Consider the following 21,264-nt stretch of genomic DNA (forward strand, 5'->3'; position numbering starts at 1 on the left):
AAGACCTTCATTGGGCCATCAGTGAGTGCACCTCAGACAGCACTCCGTCCTACACCTTTCCATACATTGGCCTGTGGGCACAAAAACTGGAATTTACAGTGAGCTCCCCCACAGCTAGTACTCCTACCACATTCTCTCCAGTGATTCTTGCTGGGAGTGACTTGGACTGAACTACCTCTTTCTGGTCCTTTGTCCCCAGAAAGGAAGGTCTAGCTAGGTTCTCAGGAGAAAGAAAAGGACTAAGAGAGAGGAGCAGTGAAGCTGCAATCCTAGGGCCTATCTTATAAAAAGAATTGTGCTAACTCATGGTTCTAAGCCACAGCTAGGGCAGTTTTCAGAGCAGCAGCCGTGTTAGTCTGTATCCGCAAAAAGAACAGGAGTACTTGTGGCACCTTAGAGACTAACAAATGTATTTGAGCATAAGCAGTGTTATCACAAGCGCTTTCTATCCATGCAAGCAAGAGAAAAACCATGCTATATCACGAACGCCCCTAATCTTGGCAGAGAACCTTGAACCAGGATGGGTTTTTTTGTAGCTGATCTTTGCTAGTTTTTAGCCCTAGTTCATAGAGGGCTCTAGCCTCCCTGTGTGTTACTTCCAAGTTGACGGATGTTCTTTTGGACCTTTTTTATATAGGTCTTTGAACCAGGACTGAAACCACAATAGGCTCAGTTTAAACACAGTCCTCGCTAACACTGATGAACACAAAGGTGATTTGGTGAGGTGGGCCAAAGAATTTTAAAACCATTTCCCAAAAAACATGTTTGAGACTGGAGAGAGAGAGTGCGCCATGAGGAACATACCTCTGGTGGCTAGCAAGGCAGATCCCATGAATGGAGCTTCTTGTGTCATTTCTTCAAAGCCCCTGATGGACCAGGAGGGAGACGCAGTGTCATTCAATATCCAGCCACAGGAGCCCTGCTCAAAAGAACAGTGTGCTCCTTCTGGGAGACTGTCTGCTCAAAAGGATTAGAAAAAATGGGGGTATTTCACACAGATCTGATTAGGGAACAAAAGAGCAAGAAAACTGTAAAGTCAGCTATGGTCACTTTCACTATGTTTCTCTAGGGAGCTACAAAGGTAATACCCTATAGTCTTCTACCAAGAGAGAGGTGGGTGAGGTAATATATTTTATTGGACCAACTTCTGCTGGTGAAAGAGACAAGCTTTTGAGATTACACAGAGCTCTTCTTCAGGTCAACACTCCATATTAGTCTTCTACCAAGAAATGGCAAAATGGCTTATTAGTTTATTTTCGTGTAAAGTAGTCACCATCAAAAAGTCAATACACATCACTTAGTAGTATGAGAGATACGGCTTTTATTTCTTATTCTAAGTGCAGTGGAAAACAGTGGTTCCCGAGAACCCATCATATGATAACTGTTTGGTGACTGCTTTATGGGATACCAACAGATAGTCCAGGGGTCCCCATGTCCTATGTAAAGATGGTATAATGGCTGATTATAGTAACTGTGAGTAAATTTAGAACAAATAAAATGACACTTCCTCAGTTGGCGTATAGCCAGCCTATGGAATTCTCTACCGTGGTGCATGAGTAAAACACTGTATGTGCATTTTTGAAACGATAGTTTTCTGACCAATAACATTTGTCGTGATTCTAAGGATGGTCAGTGGATAGGGTCTGGAAGGGATTTCTCCCTCCAGTGAGACTGGTGTAAAAAGAAGAGCTTTTGCCTTCTTCTGAAGTAGCAGGAACTGCGCCAGGAAGGATACCAGACTCAGTAGGCTAGTGGTTTGATCCTGTATAGAAAGTCCTATATTCCTCATCCCAGGAGTGCATTCCATATGGATATCCCAGGTCCAGGTACCCAGTTAAACTAGGTAGACAAAATATATAAGTAATCTCTATGTGTAATCCATTTAATTAATCTATTTCACTTTCTAAATTATTATTCTTCCTGATGGGCTGAATAGGTAGAAAACAGTTTTTTTTAACAATATCAGTCTGGTTTGTAGCTTTTGGTATGCATTTTTGATTAAAATTGTTTCTATATGCACCTGGTGTGTGGGATAGGTATATTTTATTAGGTTAATCCCAGGTGTCTACTTCTAGTGGTATCTCAAGGGATATATTTCTTGACAAGTTATATGCTACTAGTAGTTGGTAGATGGTATAGTGACCCACAGAAATTTCTGGAGAAATACATCCTAATTCTGACTATAGATTTGGTGGAATACCCTCTTAAGTGCTCACATGACCAGCCTAGCTGAGCTGTCTTGGCTGGTTGGCTTTTGTAGTGGGGTGGTTTGACTGATGCAATTGGGATGACAAATGATACTGCTAGGGGAATTCTGCCTTCCAAAATTAAAAATTCTGTGCACAATAATTTAAAATTCTGTCTATTTTATTTGTCAAAATTACAAAATATAATCACACTCCTGCTGTCAGCCCCGAGCCCCAGCCGCCCAGGTCTGACAGCGGGAGCCCTAGTTGAATGTAACAGGTGTGGGCAGGAATGCTGGGGAGAAATCACAAATTCTCTGTGAAAAAATAAAATTCTGTGGGGAAGATAAATTCTGCGTAAATTCTGTATTACGGCATGGCACAGAATTCCAGCAGGACTAAAATGAGGAACAACTGAAGGAACTGATTAAGGGAGCGGGTTTCTTACTCACCACATATAGCCTTTTCATCCTCTTTGGCAGGGCAATCACTGTGAAAATCACAGACCTGTAGGTGGCTGACACAGCTGCCGTGTGGGCAGGGGAAAGTGGAGCCCTTGTCGTATGTGGAAAGATCCTTGCTTTCTTTTTCTAAAGGGTACAAAGAAAGAAGCCCAGAGAGAGGAGTCAGCAGAAGGTCTAGAGCAGGGCTTCGGTTTGGATGGTTCCTCAGTCACACTCAAGCGCCTTCCCCCTTGCTACATTATAAAGACAATCAGTCCATATAATAATAATAATTATTAATAATAATAAATACTAATTTAATTTCAATGTTTGTGCCAGAAAGTCTCTGAGCCTGTAACAAAATTTCGCCAAAAAAGAAATTAACAAAAAAGCAATGTGGTCCAATGAACAATCAGTAGAACTAGCTTGCAAATGAACCGAACCAGCACCACCTTAGTAATAGTAAATAAACATCTTACAGCCCACCCTAAACCAAAAATTAATCTACAGGCAAAGGGGGGCAGCATTTGAAAGGTGCAGACCCTGCACTGAGAAGGCCCTGCTCCCTATTCTCTCAAGACTGTGTCATGGGACTGTCAGCAGTTCCAGTGAAGCTGTTCCCAGATGTTGCTAAAGATAGTCCCCCTGATAGACTCTATATCATTTAAGGCTTTCAATAAATGTGAGACCTTGAAATGCATTCCCTGGATAATAGATGATCTTTATGGCTAGTAGATTTAGCACTGGTTTCATAAGATTCCCTTAGGGCACTCGGGTTATCAAATTGACCTGATTTATTGTGTTCTTTCCCTCCATCTCCCCATACTTCTTTGTACTTGCATGATATTCAAAACCACAGCCATGTCTATAAATTATCCTCTCTGGCTTAAATCACTCAAGGTCCCTGCCACAGTGGGGGTTTTATTTTTTGCACACAACACTTCACACACGTAAAACCCATAAATGCTCCAACATACAAGAAGATTGTATCCAAAATTTAGATTTTGTTTAAAAAACCTAAAGTAAATAAAACAGAAAAAACTAATAGGATCAGAACATTTTAAAAAGTCAGTGAAAACAGTATTTTGTTGGATATTTGTAAATTTAAAGCTTTTTCTGCAGTTTGCAATCCAAAACCAATAGTATTATGCTAGTGCACGAGAACCATAAAATGAAGCTGAATACGGCCCTGATCCTGCATGCTGCTTTGAGCAAATGGACCCCTGCACCTGTTAGAAGTCACTGAGGCTCTACACAGGTTCAGGGGTCTATCTGCATGCAGCAATTAGTAGGATCAGGGCCTATAACTACAAGGTGAAACTGCCCAGGCTAGTTTCATTGCCAAGCTGAATGAACTATATGAAGTAAAAAGCAGCATACATGGTGGAAAACAAACTAGATTCTAATTGTTCTCTTTTTAATAATCTAAAGACAGAGGTTCTTAACTTGGAAGTGCCAAATAGGTTTCACGTAGACAAGACCACCCTCCTTCTCTTTATGACTATATGATGGAGGGGGTCGGGAGGTAGTAAAACCTTTTTCTGTCGGAACATAGGGTCACAGTATGGGAAAGACTAGGAAATACTGATCTCATGTGTGTTAGTGACACAGGTAAGGGTTTTTTAATCTCAACAATGGCCCTTTAAGTAAAGGAAAAAAAATCAAACCTTTATAAACAACACAGACATTTTGTTTTAAATGATTCATGTGCACTTCTAGGGCTATGTCTACACTGTGGACCGCTGTGCTGCTGTAGGGTCTCCCGTGTAGCTGCTCTTTGCTGGCGGGAGAGAACTTTCTTACAAGCATCATTAAACCACCCCCGACGAGCGGCATTAGCTATGTTGGCAAGAGAGCCTCTCCTGCCAACATAGCTCTATCCACACCAAAACTTTTGTTGGTAAAACTTATGTCCGTCAGGGGTATGAAAATAAAAGTTTTGCAGACAAAAGTGCTAGTGTAGGCAAAGCCCCACTCTCTGTTAGAGGGACAAGCTGGGTGAGGTAATATCTTTTATTGGACCAATTTCTGTTGGCGAGCCAGACAAGCTTTTGATCTACACAGAGCTCTTCCTCAGATCTGGGAAAGGTCCTAGGAGTGTCCCAGCTAATTACAAGTTTGAACAGATAGTTTAGCAAAAATAGTTACCACATATTCTAAGGGACCATTAAAGGTAAAGTGGCGCATTAAAACCCCTGTAGTCTTAGGACAAAAAACAGGGTTAGAGGGTTACAGATTGTTGTAATAAGTCATAAATCCAGTGTCTTTCTAAATACCATGATTTTTAGTGTCTAGCAAAATTATGAAGTTATGTTCCCAGGCCTGTCTTCTGAAAGTGTTGTACAGGTTTCCTTTGAGGATGGGGACTGACAGGGCAGATATAGAGTGATCGTTTTGTGAAAAGTGTTCATCCTACAAGTGATATGGTGTTTTTGTCTTTTATTATTTCCCTGGGTAAGTTCATTCAAGAGCATAGTGATTGTCTGGTTTCGTCTACGTAGCTGTTATTGGGACATTAGTGCAATGGATGAGGTACAGCAAATGTTGTGATAGGCATGCATGGGACCCATGGATCTTGAAAGGTGTGTGCAGGTTTTTCCATCTGTAGTTGTGGAAGGGTCTGGTGCCGCTTTGAGTTGGTGGGTCCTGGTATGTGTGGAGCTTGCTTCTGATGATGAGTTTGCAAAGGTTGGGAGGTTGTTTGAAGGCCAGAAGAGTGTGTTTATGAAAGATTTCTTTCAGGATGGGGCCACCATCAAGTATGGTTGTAATGGTTTCATGATACCCTCCATGGATTTTAGCATGGTGGTAGGTGACAACTAGGGGTTTGCAGTTGGAGGGGGTTATTGTGGCCTTCTAAATCATACTCAGCCATTTTAGTCAGTGTCCTTTTTTCGTTTCTGGCTACATTCATTTAGATTTTCCAGATCTTGCTAGATGTGTTGGAACCTACCATGGAAGCAGTCCCTGAACTGCAAGGAGCCCAATGCCAATAGCCCAGCCCCTTGTGCTCCACAGGTTGAATACAGCAGGGAGATCTCAAAAGGCCTCTCCACTTCGCCAATCTGAGCCATGAGTATTTTCCACTTCACCCTATAACAAGACAAGAAACAGCAATCACACACATGTTGAGCACTGGGGTACCTCACCTGCTTAGGCACCTTTGTAAACCCCACTAGGTGCCTATCTACATCATGAGGCAACTAAATACCTTTAAATATCTGGCCCATGATGCTGGCTCCCTTCCTTGTTTCTAGCTGCTAAATGGCTTTAAAAGACAGCTAAAAATACATAAAATACATTCCTAATATTACATTTCCATGCAAGAAGTTTCTGTGCTAGCCACCGAGATGTTACATCATTGTCAATGGTCTATTGGATCACAAAAGGATGGGAGGTGGTCCACACAATGGTGAATAGGAGGTTTGCACAAGACACTCGATTAAGATGTGGTGCATACTATGAAAACATGAGAACCCCTGTTATAAGCACACAAAATTGTGTAGAAATGTCAGCAGCTTTAAGTGTTTATGGCCTTTCCCATTTACGTCAGCCTGTGTTAACTGATTATCTACCTAATTCATTGCCAGTGTTTCACATCAACCACACACCCTTTCTCTGTCAGAGGATGCTGTTATCCTTCCCCATCTTCTCTCCCCCACCATCCCTTCGGAGGTTCACCCGCCCCTAATCAAAAGCAGCGCAGCCCTCAGCCCTCTCAGAAGATGAAAATGTTTCCCCTTTTCACACTTTTGGCATTTCATGCAGAATTATAGTTTTCCCAAGATTGTAATATCATTTCATTCCATTTCAGAAATCTCCAGCACTGAAACACAACTCTATTACATCTGCCACAGAGCTACGTAACCAAGAGCCTCCAGCAGTGAGATGTGATTGTTTTATTGCTTATTATATTACAATATAGCCTCCAGGAATCTTCAGCACTAAGCTAGAAATGCATTTCTCTCTGCCATAACACCACACAAAATCCAAGACCATTCAGCCCTGGAACACAGTGCCACCATTTCCACTATATTACCTGATATACTATAGCCACCATGTTCCTCTGGCACAGAGACACAGCTTTGTTACCTCCACTGTAACGCAGCACATTGCCCGCATTCTCCAACTGAGTCACCACTGCATTATCACACCAGAGCAGCCAGGAACCTCTGATACTAAGTCACAATCACATTAGCACCAGTCTGTTTTGCAGCAGATCATCCAAGAACCTCCAGCACTGAATCATGACTGCATGACCTCCATTATATATTATAGTACTGTATCCAACAAGCTTCAGCACTGAGACTTGACTCCATTAACTCCACTATACAGTATGACAGCACAGCACCTAGAAATTGCAAGTGATATGTAGCTTTGCATCACCCAGAATGCTTAGGTGTTCCTTGTTATCAAGGAACGCTGCCCAGGTATTCCCTAGGGCAGCTGTATTCTGACACACACCCTCAGGTCCAAAATCCAACTGAAGCAAGTTCTCTATATGCATAAATATTGCACTTTCTTTGTTTGGTCCTGGTATCCAAACAGGGCCTACTCAGAGCCAATTTAATTTTCTTAATGGAATCAGGAACAAAGCCTTTAGTATATACAGCAGAAGACGGATCATTGAAGCTGGCTTTCAGATAAGCTCAGCCTGGCAATATCTTTACTATTGATTTTACGTCAGGCTAGAGCTCAGTAAACTGGTTAATATTACTATTCTTCTAAATACAGACATTGAAACTGCTGTGTACACTCTTAGGGGCTCTCAGAGCCTGAGGTCTGTCCTATACTACCCGCCTGAATCGGCAGGTAGAAATCGACCTCTCGGGGATCGATTTATCGCGTCCCGTCGGGATGCGACAATCGATCCCCAAATCGGCGCTCTAACTCCACCAGCGGAGGTGGTAGTAAGCGCCGCCGACAAAAAGCGGCAGAAGTCGATTTTGCCGCCGTCCTCACAACGGGGTAAGTCGACTGCAATACGTCGAATTCAGCTACGCTATTCACGTAGCTGAATTTGCGTATCTTAAATCGACTCCCCGCTGTAGTGTAGATGTACCCTAACATGTCTCTGGGCAATTTGCAAGGAAAGAATAAGAATATGGACCTGCAAACAACTTGATGTTTAATTCAAAACAATTCAGGATGCATTGTGCGGCCCCAGTAATTTCTATTGTTCATCAATATTCTTAGCACTTGCAGCCTCTCTGTCTCCCTCTGTTGAACAAAGCCCCTTCCCCCCAATTCTGACCAGTCCCGTCTACTCAATGCCTTACTATCTCCAACAAAGAGAGCTGCTGTTGAATTTCCAGGAACAATATTTAAGAGTCCAGACAACAACTGCTTTATTAAGAATGATGAGTTCAACTACATGAGCAGGAGAGTTGGCATGTTCTCTAAGCTAGAGGGGATAGATTCAGATACAGATGTGACACTATGCTAAATCAGAGAACACCTGAATTAGAAGCATTAGAATTAGAAGCATTATATCAACTATTTCATTTCTCTGGTAGTTGATTGGTGGCTGGTGTGACGAAGGCTACGTGAATAACGTAGCTGAAGTTGACGTACTTAGATCTACTTACTGCAGTGTCTTCACTGCGGTAGGTCAACTGCTGATGCTCCGTTGACTCTGCCTACGCTTCTCGCTCTGGTGGAGTACCGGAGTCGATGGGAGAGCGCTCGGTGGTTGATTTATCGCATCTTCACTAGATGCAATAAATCGACCCCTGCTGGATTGATTGCTCCAGAGGTAAGTGTAGACATGCCCTAAGGGAGTTAGCCAGATGGTGAGTATCTGTACTTCTGTCTTGTTGCTATTGATTTACTTTTGGGGGCAAAAAAGAAGAAACTTTTGTGTGCTGGGAACTTGCCACTGAGTTTGGGAGGGCTCCAGGCTACTTTGCTGTGTTTGCTGAAGTTTGGTTGCTGACTGTCTGGGCTAGATCACCCTGCAGTTAGGTGAGTTAGTGCCTGATTCCTAGCAGGGCTCTAGTGGGACTCTTTTAAGGGCCCTAGAAAGGCTCTTTGACGTGACAGCAGAGCAGTTTTTTTGAAAAGGCTAGTGATTAGAGGAGGCTAAGGGAGAGGGGGTAAGTCACTTATTCCAGCTGTGTGTGGAGCCCAGGCTTTAAAAACTATGCAGACTCCTACCCGAGAGACTGAAGGAGTGAGTCAGCTGGGTTTAGCAGCAGGGGAAGGCAGGGAGGTAGGGTTTGGGTCAATTTACAGGTACTCTGCAAGGAAGAACCTGCAATGGGAGGAAAACGGCATATCACCAACAGCACTGCTTGTTCTTCCTCTGCCTGCACCTGTGGGGGCCCTGGCCAGACAGGCATCCTGGCCCTGGAGGTTTCTACCCAGGCACTGGTCTTGACTTGCTGGGCATGTGTCCTGCATGTCCCTGATGAAGAAAGCCAGGCAGGGGAAGCCAGCTGGTGTGAGAGGTGCCTGTTGGTGGAATCCCTCAGGAAGTAGGTAAGAAAGCTGCAGGGGGAGATGGCTCGTTGGTGTAGCTTCCAGGAGCAGGAGGACGTCATCAATAGGATGCATATGGAGACATCCAGGATGGAGGATGCTAACCAGCTACAGGTGGCTACAGCGGCCCCCAATGAGGAAGGAGACCCAGCTGCTCTAAGGGAAGGAGACTGGTTGCTGGCCACCTCGAGCTGTAGGCAGCACTTCACTCCCCGATCCAGTTCTCCATTGCAACATGGACAAGAACTGGGACTGGAAAAAGGAGGTGAGGCGCAGACCCCAATGGCTGAAGAAGAGGAGCCACCTGCCCCCAAATCCAGAAGGCTCATGGCCACCATAAGCAAGAGGAAGAAACACAGAGTGGAGTTATTAAGGACTCCCTTCTGAATGGGATAGAGGCATCCATCTGCTGACCTGTCCTTACAGGTGTGCTGCCTGCATGGAGCCTGCATCCAAGACATTACAGAAAGATTTCTGGAGCTCATCTGTTCTTCTTACCACTATCCCATGCTGCTCATTCACATGGGCACTAGTGATACTGTCAAGTATAAACCTGAGCAGATCAACAGTGACTACAAGGCTCTGGGAGCAAGGGTAAAGGAGTCAGGGGTGCAGGTGGTGTTTTTGTCAATCCTTCCAGTTGAGAGTAAGGACCCAGGCAGGGATGATGACATCCTGGGTGTCAATGGGAGGGCTTTGGCTTCCTCAACCATGAGGTGCTGTTCCAGGAAGGAAGACTGCTGGGAAGAAATGGGGTCCACCTGACTACAGAGGGGAAGAGCATTTTTGCACAGTGACTCGCCAATCTAGTAAAGAGGATTTTAAATTAGGTTCAAAGGAGGCAGGTGGCAAAAGCCCACAGGTAAGTATTAAAAAAGGTGGAATTAACAGAGAACTAAGTGTTGGGGGGTAAATGGAAAATTACAATTGGGTTGTAGGAGCAACAAGAGGGATAACAGTGATGGAATCTGCTCATCATCTTAGATATCTATACATAAATGCAAGGCGCATCGGGAATAAACAGGAAGTAATGGAATTATTAGTACATGAGCTAAATTATGACTTAGTTGGCATCACAGAGACTTGGGATAAATCTCATGACTGGAATATAAATCTCATGAGGGGGGAATAGCTTGTTCAGGAAGGACAGGCAGGGAAAAAAGGGAGGACATATTGCATTATGTATCAATATATACACTTGTTCTGAGGCGCAGAAGGAGGTCAGAGGCAGAAGAGTTGACAGTCTCTGGGTGAAGAAAAAGGGTAAAAACCAGGGACAGTATCATGGTAGGGGGTCTACTGTAAACCACCAAATTAGGAAGAGGCGATGAAACAATGTTAAAGGCACAACAGCAAACTATCCCAATGTGAAGGAAAGATAGGAAGAATTGTAAAAGGCCGATATGGTTCCATCAGGAGCTCTTTTAATGACCTGAAAATCAAAAAGGAATCCTACAAAAAATGGAAATGGACAAATTGCTAAGGATGATTACAAAAGAATAGCACAAGCATTTAGGGACAAAATCAGAAAGGCCAAGGCACAAAGTGAGTTACACCTAACAAGGGACATAAAAGGCAGTAAGGAGCGGTTCTATATATATATTAGGAGCAAGAGAAAGACTAAGGGAAAGGCCAGAGTGAAGGAGTTCGGGGCGCAGGTGTTGTTTTCATCCCCTACTTAGCAAGGAAGGGAAGTTAATCATGGACAACATCAAGAAGGCTGAAGTGTTAAATGTCTAATTTTGCTTCAGTCTTCACTAAAAAGGTAAATTGTGACCAGATACTTACCACAATTAATATTAACAACAAAGGGGAAAGAACACAAGCCAAAATAGGGAAAGAACAGGATAAAGAACATTTAGGAAAGTTGGATATATTCAAGTCAGCAGGGCCTGATGAAATTCACCTTAGCATATTTAAGGAACTAGCTGAAGCAATCACAGAACCATTAGCAATTTTCTTTGAGAATTCATGGACAGTGGGTGAGTTCCCAGGGGGCTGGAGAAGGGCTAACATAGTTCCTATTTTTAAAAATGGGAACAAAGAGGAACTGTGGAATTCTAGACCAGTCAGCCTAACTTTGATATTGGAACTAATTATTAAAAAATCAGTCTGTGAACATCTAGAGGATGATAGCGCTATAAATAATAGCTAACTTAGATTTGTGAAGAACAAATAATACCACCAAACTAATTTCCTTATTGGACAGGGTTACTGGCCTACTGAATAGGAGAGAAGCAGTAAATGTGATATATCTTGATTTTAGTAAGGCTTTTGACACAGTCCCACATGACATTCTCATAAGCAAACTAAGGAAAGCAAACTAAGGAGAGAGTCCAGAGGAAAGCAACAAGCAATGATAAAACATTTAGAAAACTTAGCCTATGAGGAAAGATTTAAAAAACTGGGCATGTTTAGTACTGAGAAAAGCAGATTGAGGAAGGAGTTGATAACAGACTTCAGATATGTTAAGAGGTGTTATAAAGACAATGGTCATCAATTGTTCTCCATGTCAACGGAAGGTAGGACAAGAAATAATGGGCTTAATCTGAAGCAAGGGAGATTTAGGTTAGATATTAGGAAAAACTTTCTAACTATAAGGATAGTTAATACTGGAATAGGCTTCCTAAGGAGGTTGTGGAATCCCATCATTGGAGGTTTTTAAGAACAGATTAGGCAAACACCTGTCAGGGATGGTCTAGTATACTTAGCCCTACCTCAGTGCAGGTGACTGGATTAGATGATCTCTCGAACTCTTTTCCAGTCCTACATTTCTATGATTCTAAGATAGCTTCAGGACTTCAGAATTTATTCAGAGATGACCTAAAGTACGAGAGGCTCTCTAGACAAAGATGTCAAACATCAATCCATCTCAGGTGCAGATTTGTCTCCTCTTAGGAATTGTACCCAAAGTCCATTTCAGAGAGGCACAGAAATCCAAGTTCCATTTCTTCTCCTGTCAGGGATTGTAGCACAGAGATCCAGTTCTAGTTCATTTCCTCCCTGAGGCTACACCCAGGGTCCATTCCAGGTTGCCACCGACTTAACCTCCTTGTTACAAGTGAACTAAGAGATTGAGGGAGTTTTCTTCATATCTGATCCTAGGGCAGACTTTGTTATTGGATGGCTTTCACTTTGGACAGTTTCCATTAAGTGGCAGAGTGTTGACCCACATGACCAGAATGTAATAGATTCTAGGTATATTGGTGGCACCAACCCGAGATAAGCCTTATTTAAGTAGCAGAGAGCTGTTGCTGGCATGGATTATGGACCTGCTTCTATAGTCCTGCAATTTACATTCACACACGTAGGGCAAGACCCAGCATCTAACTCCAGCAGTAACTTCTGATATCTGAGTGAGAATTATTGTTCCTTTAATGGTGTTGATCAATAATCAGGAATATGGGAATTCCTATACTAGAACAAACAAGATTTGTTTGCTCTAGTATCTTGCCTTCCACTGTGGCCAATGCCTAATATTTTAGAGGAAGAGTTAAAAATGAACACAATACACCTGGATATTTGAACATTACTATACCATCGAAGAGAAAAGCACTTCCTGGCCCCAGCTAGTGGTCATCTTTTGCCCTGAAGAATGAGGATTGGCAGCTCCTCTTTATTCTAAATAGTGCAACTACTGATGCTATTTTAGGGTTTTCACCTATGCTGTTAAATTTAGACCAGGGACTTTGATGTTTGGTTTGTTCCAGCCGTCTCTCTTCTCTATTTTTTCACCAGAAAGCTTTTACCAGAGACTGATCTGAAACGTGGGAATGACAGACAGAACAGTAGCTTCAGCACTACCAATCTGAGGATGGTTCACCAATCCGAGAGCTGAGCACCAATCAGAAAAGCACTTCCTTCTCATGCATAATACACAAATGTAGGACAGAGCAGAATCCTAGGGAAAAAGAACCATTGATGAATTCAGAACGAAGAGCTGAATATTATAGCAGACCCCCAGAAGCAGAAAGAGAAGAACCCAGTGAAGTGTTCTATTTGGAATTGGGTATGGCTTGACAACAGGGGTGAGGATTATGGGAAAGGGCTGAGGTAGCCTTTTCTTTGGTTTCTGCCCACCTGAAAAGGTAGAAGTGCTAATTTTTTCTTCATACAAGTTACTAATCATCCCTCAACAATATCATGTGGTAATGAGTGCCATAGGTTAATGATATACTGCCTTATCCCTACACTATCATTTGCTCTTTGTACTTCCTGTTCTACTCCTAACAGTACAGTATTGTTTAGAAGCAGACAAAAACATTTAAAAATCCCAAACCATCCAAAAATCCAATTACTTCAGGCTGGTCTTCCTGTCAATTGATAGCACAGGCCTTCAGATATAAAAGAGAAAGCTGGTCTTGGGCCATGTGCCTGCCATGGAGAAGCTAGGTCAATATGCAATAATGACTTATTTGTTCTGCTACACACACTAAAATAAGTTTCCTTTGTCCACCCTGGACTTGGGTAGAGATTTTTTAAATCAATCCATTGTGAAAGAAAAAGAAAGGAATCATATTTTTTCCAAGAGTCTCTAATTCCATCCCCTTGTTTTCCCTCTTCCACGTATTTTAAACATGACTGAAGTATATTACATATTTTAGATGTCTTTAAACCTAAGCCCCTGACCATCTATGATTGTTACAGGTCCCTTCGAGCTTTTCACTCCTTTCATGAGAGCAAAGGTATTAACCCCAATGTCCTGACAAATTTCCAATTGAGCAAATTAGGTTCTACCTATTTAAATTCCACTGCTATTTTAATTAGAGAGGATGATCTTAGCTTCATCTCCTAAAGCTGTTGTGGCAGTCTTCAGGTAAGCTATTGAACAGCTGCTATTTTCCATTCCAGAGATAGTGAAGTGATCACTATTGATACTGAACAGCTAGGTACTTGTGAGGAGCACTCACTCACTCACTCATTTAATAATAAGCAGAAATGGACTTGTGAATCTAGCTGCCTCGGCCAGCAGAGACTAGTCACATGCCTGAAGTGGCATGGGCAGTCTCTGGGGGTAAGAATGACACCAGAAGGCAACTTTTTCCCTGCTACATTGGCAAGGAGACATCTGCAGGGGGAAGGGCCCCCCTAGAAAGGAAGTGAGAACTGAAAGTAGGAGAGGAAGGGATTTGAGGGTTAAGAATTAAATTTTAAATCAAACTTTGCTGTCTTTGGCTCACCAGAACAGGAGTCTTGGCTGGGTATCTCTATAGCAGAGGTAGGCAACCTATGGCACACGTGCCGAAGGCGGCACGGGAGCTGATTTTCAGTGGCACTCACACTGCCTGGGTCCTGGCCACCGGTCTGGGGGGCTCTGCATTTTAATTTAATTTTAAATGAAGCTTCTTAAACATTTTAAAAACCTTATTTAATTTACATACAACAATAGTTTAGTTATATATTATAGACTTATAGAAAGAGACTTTCTAAAAACGTTAAAATGTATTACTGGCACGCGAAACCTTAAATTAGAGTGAATAAATGAAGACTTGGCACAGCACTTCTGAAAGGTTGCCGACCCCTGCTCTACAGCAACAAAAGGTGGTGCCAGGGAATTCAAGAAAAACAAGAGCAAGGATCTGTTGGTGGAATTCTCCATGGGAGCCAATCAGGTGATATAAACAAAGAGCTTACAGCCAGCGTACTTAACCCATGCCCCTCAAAGGCAGGGAGGAGGAAAGGATAGCAAGCACAAGGAAGATTGCAAACAAACAGCCATGTGGGCTCCCCTCTCTCTCTTTCTCGGTTAGAACTCAGTCTCCCTGTTGTACTTCAAGGCACCCTCTTGGTTCCCATCTCATGTGCATTCTGACACAGCCAGGAATGAAAAAGCAACCGTGGGGAAGACCAAACTAAGGAACATCCAAGCTAAGGTTTGGTACTGCCCAATTTTCTTATCTGTTTTCTCTTCCTCTCTCTTTCTATGCTATCTCTTCTACCCTGCCCAGAGCTTTACAGATAGACCAGAAGCAAATACCCGTGAACTCTGGGAAAAGTCTGGATCAGCACTGGGAACTGAACGTTGTGACTCAGGCTCTACTGTTAGACCTAGCTTATCAACCCAGGGAGGCATCTCAGAAAAGAGCAGCCTTTGAAAAGAAAGAAGACGTAGAATTTTTCATTCATGGCCAAAGCATTAGGGGCCAGACGCTTGGCTCCAGTACAGCCCCTGTTGAAACCTCTAGCATTGTGAAGGCCTAACCAGTTACCAGATGATTCTCATAGCAAATGGGGAGCCTTTGGGTGATGGACAGCTGGTGAGTGGCTTTGTAGATGTTCAACAATTTGGGGATGACACAGAAACTGTGTGGGACATTTTGCATTTTGGAGGTAGAGGAATAGCGGCCCCACTATGCTTGATCTGTGAGAAAGGATCTGTGGCCTTTCAGGGCATTTATATTCACCCTGGAAGTTTCTTGGTGGTGATGACTGATGGTATCAACTGTTGCTGATGGTCCAACGGGATGAGTATGGATGTATTTCCTTTAACTATGGAGACTGTTTTTTGGGTAACACTCCCTCTGCCAAAAGTTCACCCAGACCAATAGTGGCTGAGGACTATGCTGCCGGAGTATCAGACTGCATGCTCTGCCCAGGAATGTGCACTGACAATCGTTTTCAAGCAGATACTGGTGGTAAGAGGGGAAGAATGATGATAGTTAAAACTACACCAAACCATGTGAAATTTAGCTCTTGTGACCAGGATAACCCATGACATTGCTTAGAGAAATCGGCCCATAACTGAGGGAGCATTTTGGACTCAGTAGATTTGAGGCCAATAATCTCAGCAACAGTAAGTGAATCAGATGAAATAGGGGCATCATTACCTATTGAAGCTTTGGGAGGAAGCTAATAAATGAAATTAATAGGCAGCAGGTTTAAAACAAACAAAACTAAGTTTTTTTTTCACACAACACACAATCAACCTGTGAAACTCCTTGCCAGAGAGTATTGTGAAGGCCAAGACTATAACAGAGTTCAAAAAAGAACTAGATACATTCATGGAGGATAGGTCCATCAATGGCGATTTGCCAGGATGGGCAGGGATGGTATCCCTAGCCTCTGTTTGCCAGAAGCTGGGAGTGGATGACAGGAGATGGATCACTTGATGATTACCTGTTCTGTTCATTCCCTCTGGGGCACCTGGCATTGGCCACTGTTGGAAGACAGTACACTGGGCTAGATAGACCTTTGGTCTGACCCAGTATGGGCCATTCTTAGGATCTTATGTAAGTGTAACCCACTGGTCAAGTGTATGTTACACATCCTCTTCTGTGTCTTATCCACAGAGGATGAGAGTCTGTTACAGCCAGCAGCTATGGAGGCTAGCTCTTTAGATCGAGCTGTGGAGACTCATGCGTTTAGCTCTGGAGGGTCTCAGTTCAGTCCTCAGAGTTGGCCATCACAGAATCAGTGACTTTATGGAGAGAGAAGTGGAGCAAACTTTGCTAGAAGCAATGCCCTAAGGGAACTGCCCCTCAGGCAACATTTAAGTGGCTGCAGGTAGCTAGCCTTACCAGGTGTTCTCCTCTTGCCCAGCTCTCAGAGGGATGATTATGTTCTGGTTTGTCTCCACATGTCGGATTTCAACTGTGAATTCCTGGAGAGGAGGAGCAGTATCCTGTGAATATATGGCTAGCTCCAGCAAGCAGGACTCCACACTCCATGGCAGGATGGGGCTATGCAGACTGAACTCACATCTATCCAAGAACCTGCTGGTGTTCAGGAGGAGAATGTGGCCTGAAGGGAAGAGTACAAGGGGAGAAGACATAAAAAGAGGAAACAAGAGGAAAGAGGGATTGAAAGAAGCAGTGGTGAAAAAGAAGGAGAGAAGAAACAACAAGAAAAAAGTAGAGGATAAAAAGAAGTGAAAAAAATTAAGTTAAAAAAGAAAGAAAATAAGTAGAGAACAGATTGAGAGAGAGAGAGAGAGAGAGGAGAGAAGAAGGGAAAAGAGAGGAAAAAAACCAAGGAGAGAGAGAGAAGAAAAAAGAAGGGAGGAGGCAATAGATATAATACTGGTTAGAAACATAACACAGACACGAGTGAGCGCACAAATATGAGGAGTCAGCTTAGCCTTGTCAAGGGGCTGAATTTCCTGGGACTCTCACCCTCTGTAGTTAAAAGTGGCTTCTTCTGACTGTGGTGGAAACACAGCTAATTCACAAAGGGCCTGAATCTGGCCCACTGAAGTTGGCGTGAACCTCTCATTTCAATGGGAGCAGGACTGGACCATAAGAACATAAAAAGTATGGGCCAAATCCCAAGAGGTGATGAATAACGGTGAAAAGTGCTGAGCATCTTCAATTCCCATTAAAGGCAAAGTGAGCTGAAAGGGCTTGGAATACTGCAGACTTGGGCCCCTTCAAAACCTATTAGCTATACCCGGAGTTGAATTTCCCCAGCTTTTCTCAGGGTCTGGAAGTAGCTACCTATGGAAGTAGCTACACTGTGCACTGCTGACGAAAGAGAAGTGACTTGCCAATGACTGTGGTTCTTTGAGAGTGTTGCCTTTGCATTTCAAATGTTACAGTATGTGCATTGTATAAAAATGGGCTGTGTTAAATATGTATCAAGTTTCACATTGTACATTGCAATATGAGCAAGGCTGCCACACAGTAAATATTCCATACAGCTATGCAACATGCTCAAGTCCAGTGTTTGATAAATATATGGAAAAATCAATGGCTTTTTTAATATACACATGATTCTTAGTGGTGTGTTCTCTAGAGTTGAGAGTGGAATTTCATGATAGTTTCATAAAGCAGGTATCGTCTATGTGACAGTCGGAGAGAGACAAGGAAGGATGGCCATAGACATCTGTATGTGCATATGTGTATCCCTTTGGGAATGAACTGGAAGTTTGTCTACCTTCTTTGTCTCCTCTGGATGAATGGTTTTCCAGAACTTGACGCTGCTGCTGTGACACCAAGGCACTCATTGAAGATAACACCCAGTCTGGTTTTCCGGAGGTGTCCGTAGATGTTACCCAGGAGCAGATGGACCCATAGGTACAAGAGGTTTCTGGGATGAGAAACAGAGAGAGAACTTTTCACTGGTGTGCCACCTGGCTTCAGGGAGGGTGTCAGCCAGGATGTTAATGAGCAGATCTAGATTCATATGTTCAGTCAGACATTCTAAGGCCAGAAGTAACTATAGTGACCATATAGCCTGACCTCCTGTATGACACAGGCCAGAGAACTTCCCCGAAATAATTCCTAGAACACCTCTTTTAGAAAGTATCAGAGGGGTAGCCGTGTTAGTCTGTAAAAAAGCAACAGAGAGTCCTGTGGCACCTTTAAGACTAACAGATGTATTGGAGCATAAGCTTTCATGGGCATTCACCCATGAAAGCTTATGTTCCAATACATCTGTTAGTCTTAAAGGTGCCACAGGACTCTCTGTTGCTTTTTTACAGACTAACACGGCTACCCCTCTGATACTTTCTAAAAGAGGTGTTCTAGGAATTATTTCGGGGAAGTTCTCTGGCCTGTGTCATACAGGAGGTCAGGCTATATGGTCACTATAGTTACTTCTGGCCTTAGAATGTCTGACTGAACATATGAATCTAGATCTGCTCATTAACATCCTGGCTGACACCCTCCCTGAAGCCAGGTGGCACACCAGTGAAAAGTTCTCTCTCTGTTTCTCATCCCAGAAACCTCTTGTACCTATGGGTCCATCTGCTCCTGGGTAACATCTACGGACACCTCCGGAAAACCANGACTCTCTGTTGCTCTTTTAGAAAAACTACCTTAATTGAAAAATCACCAGTAATGCAGAATCTACTGTGACCCATGGTAAATTGTTCCAATGGTTAATTACTCTCACTGTTAAAAACGTATGCCTTATTTCCAGTCCGAATTTGTCTCACTTCAACTTCCAGTCATTGGATTATGTTATAGCTTTTGCTACTAGACTGAAGAGCCTATTATCAAATATTTGTTCCCCATGTAAGTACTTATAGACAGTGATCAAGTCACCCCTTGACCTTCTCTTTGTTAACTAAGCTCCTGGCATATATCACTATAAGGAATGTTTTCTAATCCTTAATTCATCCTCATTGCTCTTCTTTGAACCCTTTGCAATTTATCAACAAAATAGTCTGCGACATCTCAGCTAAAAAGGAACTGTCAGAGGGAAGAGAGGAAGCTGTCCATGGATAAGAGTGATGGAGATTTTCACCTAATGTGGGGGAAAGGCCAACCTAGGAAAACAGCCCAGGACCTCTTTGTAAATCAGCATACTTCTACTGAAGTCAGTGGAGCTAAACCAGTTTACAGCTGTGGAGGATCTGGCCCACTTGTAAGTACGATCCTGAACAAGAGTGACATCCAACATAGCAAAGGAATTGAAAGAGGATGGAGAAAGACCCTTCTCATTGTGGGACACAGAACTCAGGAAGTTCTCAAATAGAATAGCTGAGGGTACGTTCACACCGCTGAAACTCAGCGAGACGAGAGGGTCTTGGAGCCTGGGTTCCAGCCTGAGCAGAAACGTCCACCCTGCTGCTCTAGCCCCACAGGCTGAGCCCCAGAAGCCCGAATCAATTGACCTGAGTTCTGAGACTTGGTACCAGAGATTTTTCTTTGTCGTGTAGACATATCTTAAGGGTTGCAAAATGGACGTCCTTCAGAACAGTTTCACCATCCCTAAGATGAGGAAGGGAGAACCCCTACTGACTGGAACCATGCAGCCCATTCACAATACTGAGAGCAGCACAGTATCCTGGCCAAGTTATTTTTCATAATTGGCATATTATAAACCAGCAAAGAACTAATTCACTGCTGCCCTTATCAATCTGATACAAGCTCCCGGCAGGGACATCAGCTGCCTAATGCTCTCACTCACACATATGCACAGTGAGATGAATAAGTATTGCAGGCTGATATTCATTCAAGTGGTAATTATTATTATAGCATCTAGAGGCCTCAGGGGCTGTATATATACACATAGTAAGTCCCAGATCCTCAAAGTTATTTAGGCTCCTAATGCCCATTTAAATCAATGGGAGTTAGGTGCCTAAATACCTTTGAAGATCTGGGCCTATAAGACTAAGCATTGGTGTCTGGGTGATATTCGGGCCTTACAAATGTGAATAGCACCCTATTTTCTACTTCTCAATGAGGGACCCAGTCTTAGGAAGGAAGGACAATAGGAACAAGTCTCTAGGGAGAGAATTAAAGTTGGGGACCGTATGTGAAGGGTGGGCAACAAAGAGCAGGGTAGAATTCAAGTTGGTTTGGTCCCTTAAGTGAGAATCTGCTAACTATTTTTGTTGGTTTAGATTTCCAGCTGTATCCATACATACTAAGGTTTTCCTGTGGGAATTTATGTGACTAACAACATAAGAACTGCCATACAGGGCCAGATCAATGGTCCATCTAGCCCAGTATCCTATCTCCGATAGTGGCCAGTACCAGGAAAGTGTACAGAAAAGGGAAGCTGGAGTGATTCACCCCTATCTTCTCCTTCCAGCTTCTGGCAGTCAGAGGTTTAAGGTTACCCAGAGCATGGGGTTGCATCCTTGGCTGTTTTAACTAATATCCTCTTTACTAGGATATTGAGTTCCCCTTTGACAAAATTCATCCCTAAGGGATGTCTCCACCTGAACTGTGTGCTCCCAGGGGCAGTGAGTTATATGGGCCCGTGGTGCCTGGGCTCAAGCAAATTCAGGGCCCAGGGGACCCAGCTCCACCAATATTCGGGGCTGGGTCTCTCCCTATAATATCCAGAGTAGATAAGTATTTGTAATTTAACAAGTAATTTGTAACTACATTAAAAAATATAATTATCACAGTAGGTAAATTCAGGAAAAGCACAGAACATAAATATGTAGTTCTTTGTCTTAGTGGTTCTGGCCAGGTTGTGAACCCCTTACTCACCCAGACTAGTGAGCAGTTTGCTCATATGAGAACACTCATTGAAGTCAGAAGGACTATTCATGCCAGTGACTGCTCACCTGCATGAGTAAGAGAGTTTATAATGTGTCCCTGTTGTTATTATAAGTAAATATTTATATCCGGTAGCACCCACACACCCAATCAGGGCCAGAAAACACAATCACTATGTCTGCAGTGCTACAGTCAAACATCGGAGATAGCAAACTGAAGCCTGAGTAGCAAAAATGCCAAACAATTTTCCATAAATTTTAT

General features: G+C 43.1%; 1 protein-coding gene across 4 annotated transcripts in view; it reads right to left on the reverse strand.

Annotated features, from left to right (window-relative positions):
- The window catches only part of LTK (leukocyte receptor tyrosine kinase), a 169,277-nt gene that overhangs the window by 76,447 nt on the left and 71,566 nt on the right, over positions 1–21,264 (reverse strand). For all 4 annotated transcript variants that reach the window (XM_034769117.1, XM_034769115.1, XM_034769116.1 and 1 more), the window contains 5 exons: positions 17,981–18,133; positions 16,627–16,849; positions 5,583–5,722; positions 2,639–2,776; positions 805–957 (listed from right to left, as the gene is read on the reverse strand). In XM_034769117.1, the coding sequence (XP_034625008.1) occupies positions 805–957; positions 2,639–2,776; positions 5,583–5,722; positions 16,627–16,849; positions 17,981–18,133 (807 nt within the window). The remainder of the gene's footprint in view (positions 1–804; positions 958–2,638; positions 2,777–5,582; positions 5,723–16,626; positions 16,850–17,980; positions 18,134–21,264) is intronic.

Source organism: Trachemys scripta, chromosome 4 (genome assembly GCF_013100865.1).
Source record: "Trachemys scripta elegans isolate TJP31775 chromosome 4, CAS_Tse_1.0, whole genome shotgun sequence".
Taxonomy (NCBI): Eukaryota; Metazoa; Chordata; order Testudines; family Emydidae; genus Trachemys; species Trachemys scripta.